The sequence below is a fragment of the Neoarius graeffei genome, chromosome 8 (genome assembly GCF_027579695.1).
Source record: "Neoarius graeffei isolate fNeoGra1 chromosome 8, fNeoGra1.pri, whole genome shotgun sequence".
Lineage (NCBI taxonomy): Eukaryota > Metazoa > Chordata > Actinopteri > Siluriformes > Ariidae > Neoarius > Neoarius graeffei.
The window spans coordinates 66,461,212-66,473,398 of record NC_083576.1 but is presented as its reverse complement, the minus strand read 5'-3'; the positions used below and the strand labels follow the sequence as shown (position 1 = coordinate 66,473,398).

The following is a 12,187-nucleotide window of genomic DNA, read 5'->3' as shown; positions in this document are numbered from 1 at the left end:
AATATATTACATTTGATAGATGTCTTATCTCACATTGTCCCACAAAAATATTAATATAGTGTAGATAACGTTGCTAATTGGTTCTGTTAAGTGTCAATTTCAGTCATTAAACACATTTAACATTCACTTTTATTATGATTACACTAATTGAATTTTTTTTTTGGGGGGGGTAACACAAAATGTAACGGAATAATTACTTTCCCTGGTAATTAGTTACTTTTATGACAAAGTAACTCTGTTACTAACTCCAGTTACTTTTTGGGAAAAGTAACTAGTAACTATAACTAATTACTTTTTGAAAGTAGCATGCCCAACACTGTTCAAGAATGCAGAAAACAAGAAAGTGCAAAACATTACTCCTTCCCTCAGCAGTCCTGAGTTCATCATTTACTGTTGTGTTTCTCTTGTCTGTGGAGTAGACCAGATTTAAACAGTCAACAGATTTCCCTCACTTCTTTTTCCAAGTGTACTTCTTGTTACTCCTTGCTGCACTGAGTAACTCTTTGTCTTTCAAATCGCTGTTGTAAAACTCGGGTTTTTTGAGCAGCGCCGGTGTGTGTTGTCTGTCTCTAGGCAACCGTGACAGCGCCACACGCGGTGACGCAGGCAGCCAGGCACAGACGCACAGAGCGTGACACAGAGTGGAGGGGTTTGTGTCCTGGGTAGATCCTGCAACGTAGTATTTCCTGTTTTATTTTGTTCATTATTGTTAGATTTAGTGTTGATGTGTGTGAGACAGACATGTGTATTGGACACTTTTATGAAAATACAGAACAAATCGCGTATCGGTTCAATACGGGACACAAGATTTAATTGCCAAATAAAGGACGATTCCGTATTTTACGGGACGGGTGGCAACCCTAGCTCTGTAGGATGTTTAGGCTTTTCATATCAAGTTAAGGCTGTGTCTTGCTTTATTTGTCCTTCATACTGCAGTTACTTAAATGATTTTATTTTTTTGTCAGTCCACTCTTGTATGCATATTGTACAATATGCGACAAGGAGGCTGGATGCAAATCTAGCATTGCTACATCACAGCTTCAGGGTCACCCAGATTGATCCAGGTTCTCCCAGTGCTCATGTGGGTTTTGTCCCCTGTGGGCTCTTGAGTTCTCTGGTTTCCTCCCACCTTCCTGAAACATGGCAGTAGGTGAATCGGCTATTCTAAATTGCTCCAAAGTGTGTTTCTGCCTGGTACTAGTGTCCTATCCAGAGTGTATTCCTGCTTTATGCCTGGGTCACAACCGGCCGTACGTGCTCCTACGGCCGGTCTACGTGCAAAAAACGCACGGAGGGCGCACGTGAAACGCACGGAGGGTGCGCGTGTGACGTGCTGATTTTCGAGCCGTAGACTGGCCGCAGACCGGCCGCAGAGGTTCGTTATGTCAAACTCTATGGGCGCTTACGTTTTCAGGTTGCAAGACAAACTTACGGCCAACGTGCGTCTTTCTCCATGAACACACAAACCGCAGCGATTTGGGAAATGCCAAAAATCGCACGGCCAAAAAATCGTACGTCCAGTTGTGACCTAGGTCAGTGGTTCTCAAACTGTGGTACGCGTACGAGCGCTTTCTGGTGGTACGCGGGGGAAAGTCATATTTTCGCATTAACATTTTCAGCTTAAAAAAAAAAACCCTGAAACATACAGTGCATAATAAATACAACGTTTCAAAAGAAATGTGTAGCTACGTGTGAGAATGTGAAAAATTATGTCTGGCTTTTACATTTTGTGGCAATGCAAGTTTTCAGGATTCTTTTTTTTTTTTTCCTTTTTTTGTGCTGAGATGTTTGATGTTTCACACATCTTCTGCTGAGAAAAAAAGACTTGATGTTTGTGTTATTTGTGGGCCAGATTAGGAGCATAATTTTGTAGAGGTCGAATATGTACTGTATGGCTCTGTGCCATTTTCATTCAGTTGCAATTTGAGTGTGTATTGCGCTGTGTATGTAGGAGTATGTGAGAATTGTTGGACAGAGTTGTAAATGTCTGATTCGGTGTTAACAGCTATCAATAAATAACCATAATAAGGAATAAACATGGCGGCACGGTGGTGTAGTGGTTAGCGCTGTTGCCTCACAGCAAGAAGGTCCTGGGTTCGAGCCCCGGGGCCAGCGAGGGCCTTTCTGTGTGGAGTTTGCATGTTCTCCCCGTGTCCGCGTGGGTTTCCTCCGGGTGCTCCGGTTTCCCCCACAGTCCAAAGACATGCAGGTTAGGTTAACTGGTGACTCTAAATTGACCGTAGGTGTGAATGTGAGTGTGAATGGTTGTCTGTGTCCATGTGTCAGCCCTGTGATGACCTGGCGACTTGTCCAGGGTGTACCCCGCCTTTCGCCCGTAGTCAGCTGGGATAGGCTCCAGCTTGCCTGCGACCCTGTAGAAGGATAAAGCAGCTAGAGATAATGAGATGAGATGAGGAATAAACATCTCTCCTGTGTGGCTGAAGCTAATAGGGAAGGCCTATGCTGCTATATTATAATGTTGGTCATCATGGTGGTACTCGGAGAGCTCAATATTTTCTCAGGTGGTACAGAGTATAAAAAGTTTGAGAACCACTGACCTAGGCTTTATGTGCCTAGTGTTTCCAAGATGGGCTCCGGATCCATCACAGTCCTGACCAGGATAAAGTTCTTATTGGAGATGAATGAATGCCAGGAGCAGAACCGGTGATGTTCCCTAAGAATACAGAGTTACTCCAGACAGTATGCTGGTGGTCTGATGTATATAATTTTAAGCTTGTTCAGGACTGTGCAGTGTGTTTGCTTTCGGTTGTTTACTGTCTGATTTTACTTTGGTGTGTGCGCGCGCAAGCGCATGCATATCCGTGCTGCTTGTTGCGTTTAGACTTTCGGCTGCTTCCTCAGCAAGCATCACTTCCTTTTCACAAGCTGCTGCAGTCAATCACCCTATTTAGGTGTGTGCGTGTCCTCACTGTCCCTTATCCCATTCCCTCCTGCTAACTGCCCCTCCTTCCCTTTTAATACTCTCTTCTACTGACCCACCCATCCCCCTTCAGTCACACACCCATGCCACATGAGGCCCTGCAGTCTGACTCCGTGGAGAAAGTTACCCTAGCCAGATTGTGTGTGTTTTGTGCCAGACTTTCCTCTGCTGAAACTCACTGCTCTGCCTCCACAGGAAGATCCAGCAGTGACCTGAGTGCCGTCTCTGAAGGTAACGATGCGCTTTAATAGATATTTTTGCCTTGATACAAACCTGCTATTTTCCTCCAGGCTCGACTGCAGAAACATTTCACTGCACTGCACCACTTTTTACAGGGCTGTCAGAGCTCTGCGGAAACGTGCTGAGCAGGGGCTTTTTTTTTTTTTTCCGTTTGTGTACATGCAATCTCAGCCCAGCTAACTCAATTCATTCCTGTAGGAGATCTGTAAGGTTTACTTTGGTAACGTGTGAGTTGAAGCTTTGTATTTCTGTGAATGTTGACACAGCTGAAGAGAACAGAGTGAAAATATTGTGCTTGATGATTTCCCAGAAATGTTGTTTCCTTTACGTGCCATGTACCGGTAGCACCTTTCTGACAACTCCTGGTTCTTCTTTTTTTTTTTTTAATTAAGCAGGTTTTTTTAAGGTCAAGGACTATATGAAAGCTTGCAACATGACAAGTAGCATCATTTTGAGAGAGGGCAAGTTTTTGTGTGCCTGTGGTATTCCACCCCAGAGGACATGTAGCAGTGCTAACCAGGAGTACATGAATGGCTCTGAAGTACCAATGTCTGTTTGCAAAATCGCAATAACGGGATGTCTTCGTTTTTGGAAGTTCTCTCTCTCTCTCATTATCTCTAGCCGCTTTATCCTTCTACAGGGTCGCAGGCAAGCTGGAGCCTATCCCAGCTGACTACGGGCGAAAGGCGGGGTACACCCTGGACAAGTCGCCAGGTCATCACAGGGCTGACACAGACAACCATTCACACTCACATTCACACCTACGGTCAATTTAGAGTCACCAGTTAACCTAACCTGCATGTCTTTGGACTGTGGGGGAAACCGGAGCACCCGGAGGAAACCCACGCGGACACGGGGAGAACATGCAAACTCCACACAGAAAGGCCCTTGCCGGCCCCGGGGCTCGAACCCAGGACCTTCTTGCTGTGAGGCGACAGCGCTAACCACTACACCACCGTGCCGCCCCGTTTTTGGAAGTTGTTAATCCTAATTGGAGTCTTTCGAGATTTTCAGAAAAAATATAAATTTAGAATCCCCTAAATTGGGATTTTAACATGGTCTGGTTGATGACCCCAAGAGTAGAGTAGCAATATTAGTACTTATACTTTTAAGGACCAGTGTTCTACCTTATGAGGGGATGTTTGCATTGTTCACTTCTTGGGGAACGCAAAGGTACAGTACCTGTTTCTGACAGGAGGATTATAACATTGAAATTTACTGAGGTTTTGTTTTGATCTAGATTTTATGTTTATATACCTAGTGACTGTCACTTCACTTGGCAAATGCACTGCTTCCTTCCTCCTTCAGGTCATCTCTGGATTTCTGTGCTAGGTTTTTTTTTTTTTAATGCTAGCCTGAAGTACTGTTTTTCTCCAGCTCTCAAGCAGGCCCAGTATGCAGCGTCGAACTGGAAGGCTAAGCAGTCGAGGAACATCGGAGGAACTCCCTGAGCTGAAGGAAGTGGCCGGGGAGGTGAGATGTCAGATACCAGTGGTGGCTGTGGAAGATGTGGATGGAGCTGTTGAGGACTCTGCCGAGAATGAAGAGGTGAACACAGGGAGAAAGACTGCACAGGAAGAGGCGGCACAAAAGGAAAGGGCGGCTCAGAAGCAGATCATGGCCATACAAGAGCTGGTGGACACGGAGAGGAACTACTTGAAGCACCTGCAAATTTGTGCAGTTACTATCCGAGGCAACCTACAGAAGCTAGAGGTGGGTCCACTTCTCACTTTCAGTGCGACGTTTGATGTAATCATTACCACCTTCGATCTTGTCAGCACTGACCAATTAGATAGTCTGTATGTACCAAGGTTACTGGACTTCACTGTATTAAATATTAAGGCTAATATTTGTAAACAGGGCAGCACGGTGATGTAGTGGTTAGCGCTGTCGCCTCACAACAAGAAGGTCCGGGTTCGAGCCCCGTGGCCGGCAAGGGCCTTTCTGTGCGGAGTTTGCATGTTCTCCCCGTGTCCGCGTGGGTTTCCTCCGGGTGCTCTGGTTTCCCCCACAGTCCAAAGACATGCAGGTTAGGTTAACTGGTGACTCTAAATTGACCGTAGGTGTGAATGGTTGTCTGTGTCTATGCCCATGTTTACATTAGGCCGTATCAGCGGATCATCAGATGAACATTTTTAAAATGATTAGTGTGCACACAGCAACGCCAATACACGATTTGCGTGCACACAGCAATACCAATATACGGATACGCTCGGCTCCGCAGGCATCCTGCGCTCCAAATCACTCCGCCCTGAACAGCGAGTGCCCTCTGGAGGGTGCGCACTCCGGCCCTGCGCAGCTCACAGAGCGCGCGAGTGAAGCGCACGAGCAGTGTTTTCGGGACTGAGCTGCTGTGCGTGTGTGATCCCAGCGCATATCACTTACCACTTGCAAGTGGAAGGATGGCAAGCCTAAAGACAATCATAACTACACAATGGGCAGTATTTGCATCAGTATTTGCAGTATGTTCATACTTTTATACTCTTTAATGAAAGGTGATACAAGGCGGAAGTCCGCGCCGTTTTTCAGCAGTCGTGTCACATGACCAACGCCAGCAAATCAGGAAGGTGGATGTCACAGTGACGTTGTCCAATGAGACGCCAGCTAGAGCTCAGCACAGCGTATCCGCGTATTCTGAATGTTTACACAGCACCGGAGCTGACACGATCTGGATTGAATACGTGGACGCTGGCGGATTCCCGTTTCCCGACGTTTCCAGGAGGTTTAATGTAAACGGACAGTGCATCCGCGAAGAAAACGAGACAGATACGGTCTAATGTAAACGTAGCCTTAGTGTCAGCCCTGTGATGACCTGGCGACTTGTCCAGGGTGTACCCTGCCTTTCGCCCATAGTCAGCTGGGATAGGCTCCAGCTTGCCTGCGACCCTGTAGAAGGATAAAGCGGCTAGAGATGATGAAATGAGAGAATATTTGTAAACAATTACTTTCAGAAGTATTGTGATCATCCAGTGAAGAAAATGGTCAGAATATTAAACCTGTACATAGAAGTCCACTTGTATGTAAATGCTGTTCTATAGTTCGTGTGTAAGAGCTTGATGTGAAAGGAATAAAGCAGGATGGGGCAGTGTGTTTTACGTGATGTGATTCACCTTGATTGACAAGGAAGTTGATTTTAAGTTACAATAACCGCACACCCTGAGGTGTTTTACTATTCTTATCACAGCCATTGCTAACATATATTTTGTTTTTAATTTGACAGAACGTGTGTTCCATTTAATATTGTGGAACTCCTGCAAAACAAGTTAGTTCCTGTTATAACCTGATTATACTACAGCAGCTATAAACAATTTGCCAGCCTCTCGGTTACAAAGCACTGACAATAGAGACTCCTTTCAAAAATGCAAAATAAATCTCTCCTTACAGAAGACATCACAATACTGTGAATTACATGCATTAATTTTAATCTTTTTATGTGGTGTGTCTATCAGGCATACCCCTGGGAACACTGTTGCTATAGAAACGTATTTGGTCAAGTGTGTTACTTGTGATGTGCAGCTGTGCTATCAACACTTTCTGACTAATCCAAATCAAGAATTCAACAGCACCGTGGTAGAAAATGTTACATAATAAACCATTCTGCCCACTGCAGCCTCCGCTAGCCAATCTTGATGGAATGTTCCAGCACATTGACGAAGTGATGGACGTGTCCGGCCGACTCCTGAGCATGCTAGACCAGGCACAGATGAAGCCCAGTGATCCTCAGTACCTTGAAACTCTCTGTAAGTATTTACAGGAAAAACTAGACTGTCAAGGTCAGGTTCCTCGAATAGCTTTCTGTGCACTGGCTGTGATTATGGTGTAGATGCGTAAACTGTAGATAATTAAAATACTTGGCATTGTAGAAGAAACAGGAATTTCAAGATCAAATTCTTTTAAGTGCTTTCTCATCGTTCTGGTTTTACACCCATCATACCTCAGCCATATGAGTTGTTTGTTTGGAATGTACTAAAATTAGCTATGACACACTCTGAATACTGCTGCGTAATGATGGAGTTGCATCAGGTCTTTGAGTGTACAAAGGAAAGGGAAAATAACCCCCCCACACACCCCCAGTTTATTCTCAGCCTCACGGTCTACTAAACAGATGCCCTAAATTGAAGTGGGAAATTGGAGCCTTTTTATTCAGCCATAGCAGGAAAACAACCTTGTTTTTAAGGCTCAAGCCGATCCATGCTTATGTTGTTTACAGGTTAAATGTTTAGGTTCTTTTTAACTTTATGGTGGGCAAATTTTTAAGACATTACAACTGTCTCTAAACTTACTACTTAATTTTAATTGTCCTCTCTTGTAGGTAGTTCTTTCCTGTCTATGTCGGAAGACATAGAGATGGCATACAAGGAATATCTGGCCAACTATAATAATGTCACAGCCATAGAGAACAGCTATAAGCAGAAGGAAGCCCAGTGGCTAGAACTGGTGAAAGTAATCAAGTCCTCTGTGTAAGTCGATGTCACACAATTTCACTCACTCACGTTAATGTAATAGAGCAGCGACTACAGTTATCAGCACCTTAACAATCTTTTGGCCGTTGCAAAAGTCGAAAAGACTTTCAATACGTAAATTGCACACGAATAATTACTCAAGCTTCCACTGGGAAAAAATGAGTTGATTCCCGATTACATACATGTCAACCTTTGGTCAATCAAACCTGTATACCCAACCTCCAAAATCTGTATTTCCCTTATAAAATCCGTATAAGATGCAAATTAAAATAGTTTACATAAAATTTGAATGATAATTAACAATGATATATCCAAGTTACTTTTTATTCAATATTAATAACAACAAACCTTCAGAATGAATACAAAGCTCCAATGTTTGACAAAAACACAGTGTTATCAGCGTAGTTACGAAGGAAATACTTCGTTGTTTGGAAACAGGTTTCACCGAGCGGCTATTATGCACGAGACTTCATATTAGCCACAAAGTCAGGAAAATCTGTTCGTAAAATTACGTTATAATGACCAAATACAATGAAAAGTATTTTTCCAGTCTCACCTGTGAAAGGTAATCCCATGTGATCTCGTTTGGACGGTAAACCTGTTGGTACAGTTAAACGCAGCACATGAATGAGGCATCTTTATTCTCAGAATCGCCACTTTGCCACATCCAATATGGCGGTGAGGATGACGTATGATTCTACGCAGAAGGCAGCGTCTATGTTTGTCTATGACTTCCGGGTTGGCGGGATTCTCGCAATGTGGTGTGTGCATGATCAAAAGTGGAACAAAGTCTCGCTACCACAAGATAACGCGCGATTTCATAAGACTCTTTACTGGCTGTCGTGGGAATTGATTATAGCTCTAAATAAATATTGAAGTTTTTTTTAAAGAATCCATATAACTTTATTTATATGCCCGTATACTACGTTTATTGAATCAAATCCGTATAAAATACGGACATTCCGTATAGGTTGACATGTATGCGATTACTTAGCGCATCAGATCATGTGACCCCGTTCCACAATTATCGACACCTTTGTCCACAGTTATCGACATCCAGATGATTTTATTTATTTAAAAAAAAACAAAAAACAATTGGTATGGTGGTATTAAGTTAACAAAACGTATAGTTTTTATTTAAAATTTGTTTTTCATAGACTTATTTAGTACAAAATGTCTTTTATATAAATACAGTGGGGCAAAAAAGTAGTCAGTCAGTCACCAATTGTGCAAGTTCTCCCACTGACCGAGGCCTGTAATTTTCATCATAGGTATACCTCAACTATGAGAGACAAAATGAGGAAAAAAAAATCCAGAAAAATCACACTGTCTGATTTTTAAATAATTTATTTGCAAATTATGGTGGAAAAATCAGTATTTGGTCAATAACAAAAGTTCATCTCAATACTTTTATATACCCTTTGTTGGCAATGACAGAGGTCAAACATTTTCTGTAAGTCTTCACAAGGTTTTCACACACTGTTGCTGGTATTTTGGCCCATTCCTCCATGCAGATCTCCTCTAGAGCAGTGATGTTTTGGGGCTGTTGCTGGGCAACACGGACTTTCAACTCCCTCCAAAGATTTTCTATGGGGTTGAGATCTGGTGACTGGCTAGGCCACTCCAGGACCTTGAAATGCTTCTTACGAAGCCACTCCTTCATTGCCCGGGCGGTGTTTGGGATCACTGTCATGCTCAAAGACCCAGCCATGTTTCATCTTCAATGCCCTTGCTGATGGAAGGAGGTTTTCACTCAAAATCTCACGATACATGGCCCCATTCATTCTTTCCTTTACACGGATCAGTCGTCCTGGTCCCTTTGCAGAAAAACAGCCCCAAAGCATGATGTTTCCACTCGCATGCTTCACAGTAGGTATGGTGTTCTTTGGATGCAACTCGGCATTCTTTCTCCTCCAAACACAAGTTGAGTTTTTACCAAAAAGTTCTATTTTGGTTTCATCTGACCATATGACATCCTCTTCTGGATCATCCAAATGCTCTCTAGCAAACTTCAGACGGGCCTGGACATGTACTGGCTTAAGCAGGGGGACACGTCTGGCACTGCAGGATTTGAGTCCCTGGCGGCGTAGTGTGTTACTGATGGTAGCCTTTGTTACTTTGGTCCCAGCTCTCTGCAGGTCATTCACTAGGTCCCCCCATGTGTTTCCAGGATTTTTGCTCACCGTTCTTGTGATCATTTTGACCCCACGGGGTGAGATCTTGCGTGGAGTCCCAGATCGAGGGTGATTATCAGTGGTCTTGTATGTCTTCCATTTTCTAATAATTGCTCCCACAGTTGATTTCTTCACACCAAGCTGCTTACCTATTGCAGATTCAGTCTTCCCAGCCTGGTGCAGGTCTACAATTTTGTTTCTGGTGTCCTTTGACAGCTCTTTGGTCTTGGCCATAGTGGAGTTTGGAGTGTGACTGTTTGAGGTTGTGGACAGGTGTCTTTTATACTGATAACGAGTTCAAACAGGTGCCATTAATACAGGTAACGAGTGGAGGACAGAGGAGCCTCTTAAAGAAGTTGTTACAGGTCTGTGAGAGCCAGAAATCTTGCTTGTTTGTAGGTGACCAAATACTTATTTTACCGAGGAATTTACCAATTAATTCATTAAAAATCCTACAGTGTGATTTCCTGGATTCTTTCCCCCCATTCTGTCTCTCATAGTTGAGGTATAACTGATGAAAATTACAGGCCTCTCTCATCTTTTTAAGTGGGAGAACTTGCACAATTGGTGGCTGCCCAAAGACTTTTTTGCCCCACTGTATATCAATATCGGTGCTTACGTAAATGAAGTAATTCTAATGTTTGTAAACAAATGAACTGATAATGTTTAACCTGTTTCAGAAAATCTTTGTTCCACTTTCTAAGTATTTTTGTAGATCACATTTTGTTAATCATTCGTTGTTTGTAGTAATTTCTAGTTTTGTAGTTTACTAATAAATGTCAACAGGCATTTGACATTGTAACCACATGAAAATCCAGGTCAAAGGTCACATGTCAGTCCTCAAACCAAAATATAAAATATCTTTTGTAATATGTGGTAGATATTTGTAACAAACTGCCAAAAAAAAAAAATCTGAATATTTCAAGCATGTAAAATTTTTTTTTTTTTTTATATGCTGGGAATTTAATTCTGGTCTAATTCTATTTATTGCAGTAGGATTCCAAATACTCAAGAAGCATTCCATTCTGTTATGAATCAGAAAAAAAAAATTTCATCTACTCCAGCAACGTTACAAAGATCGATCTGGAACAGTTGTAAATGTCACTTAATTCCACAGGGTGTCGATAATGGTGGACACCGGTGAAAGTGATCCCTGTTATCGACACCTACGTGATTTCTTAAACGTGTATTTAGACACAAAATGGTGACTGTCAAATGAAAGAGTAAGAAACAAAGGTTTTGACAAGGATCTCATGAAATATCGGTGACATTTGATAAGTAAAAACATGTCCATGATCTTTCCACCATGCTTACCTGTGATAACGTCCAGGTTTTCCTCAAATTACTGATCATCTCGGGTAACGAACCGTCATCAGACGACAAGATCAAAGGGCGCGGGGGGGTCTTCCAGTTGATTTAATTAACTAACCAATAATAACTGTTGTAACTGAAACTCACCTTTTGTAAAATTGTGTTTTATTGATAAATCTGACAAACTGTCGATAATTGTAGCTGCCACTCTACATTAGTGCACTAGTGCTGTGAATATCCTATAAAGGTGTCTTAAACTCACCGACTCTCTTAAACTAGCTAATCATATTAGACTGGTACCAAAATCCAGAATTGTGACACCCAAAGGCATTTTTGAGACAAAGTCAGCAAACAGTTTTATTTTGTCAATTTGGGTGTGCCGAATTCAAATCTGCAATATGCCGAGCTCTATCTGACCTCGGACCTCTAGAGGTCATTGAACTTTGGGCCTGTAAACGTCTCAGCTGAACCCAGTTTCTCAGCTTTCTAAGGAATGAAATGTACTAAAATGATTAATGAAGTTAGCAAATGGCCTTGTTTGTTAAATGTTTGGGTGCTGAATTTATTTTTCATTTGTAAAACGACATATGACCTCTGATAACCTCAAGGTCATTAAACTTGGCCTATAGGCCTATGCATTTAACGGCATTTTTAAACTGACTTTACTCCCCCAAAAAGAATATGAACAGACAAAAAACAAATAGAAAGGAACAAATACAACATTAAATGCCAGTCCATGTACATGTGACTTACTTTTCACAATGAGAGTGCCTAGGCGATCACCTTACATAACATTGCATTTAGCGGTTATTGTTTATACAAAGCTACTGAAAAAAGGACAGATTCAGCAGCATACAAAATGTGGGGGCATACAGGGTATACAGGTTAATCAGGGTTAGTATATACAGTATGAGAGGTTTTTTTTTCTTTGTTGTTTTTTGTTTTGTTTTAAACAGGGTAAAGCCTTTACAAAAAACAAACAACAAAGAAAAAAACTCTCATGTATACTAACCCTGATTAACCTGTATACCCTGTATGCCCCCACATTTTGTATGCTG

At 42.3% G+C, this 12,187-nt stretch overlaps 1 protein-coding gene across 4 annotated transcripts in view; it reads left to right on the top strand.

The window, feature by feature from the left end:
* The window catches only part of arhgef37 (Rho guanine nucleotide exchange factor (GEF) 37), a 53,796-nt gene that overhangs the window by 18,655 nt on the left and 22,954 nt on the right, over positions 1-12,187 (top strand). For 2 of the 4 annotated variants that reach the window (XM_060928047.1, XM_060928044.1), the window contains 4 exons: positions 3,137-3,172; positions 4,559-4,894; positions 6,792-6,921; positions 7,494-7,641. In XM_060928047.1, the coding sequence (XP_060784030.1) occupies positions 4,577-4,894; positions 6,792-6,921; positions 7,494-7,641 (596 nt within the window). In that variant the 5' untranslated portion in view covers positions 3,137-3,172; positions 4,559-4,576. The remainder of the gene's footprint in view (positions 1-3,136; positions 3,173-4,558; positions 4,895-6,791; positions 6,922-7,493; positions 7,642-12,187) is intronic. The other 2 variants (XM_060928043.1, XM_060928045.1) reach the window with 1 other exon arrangement.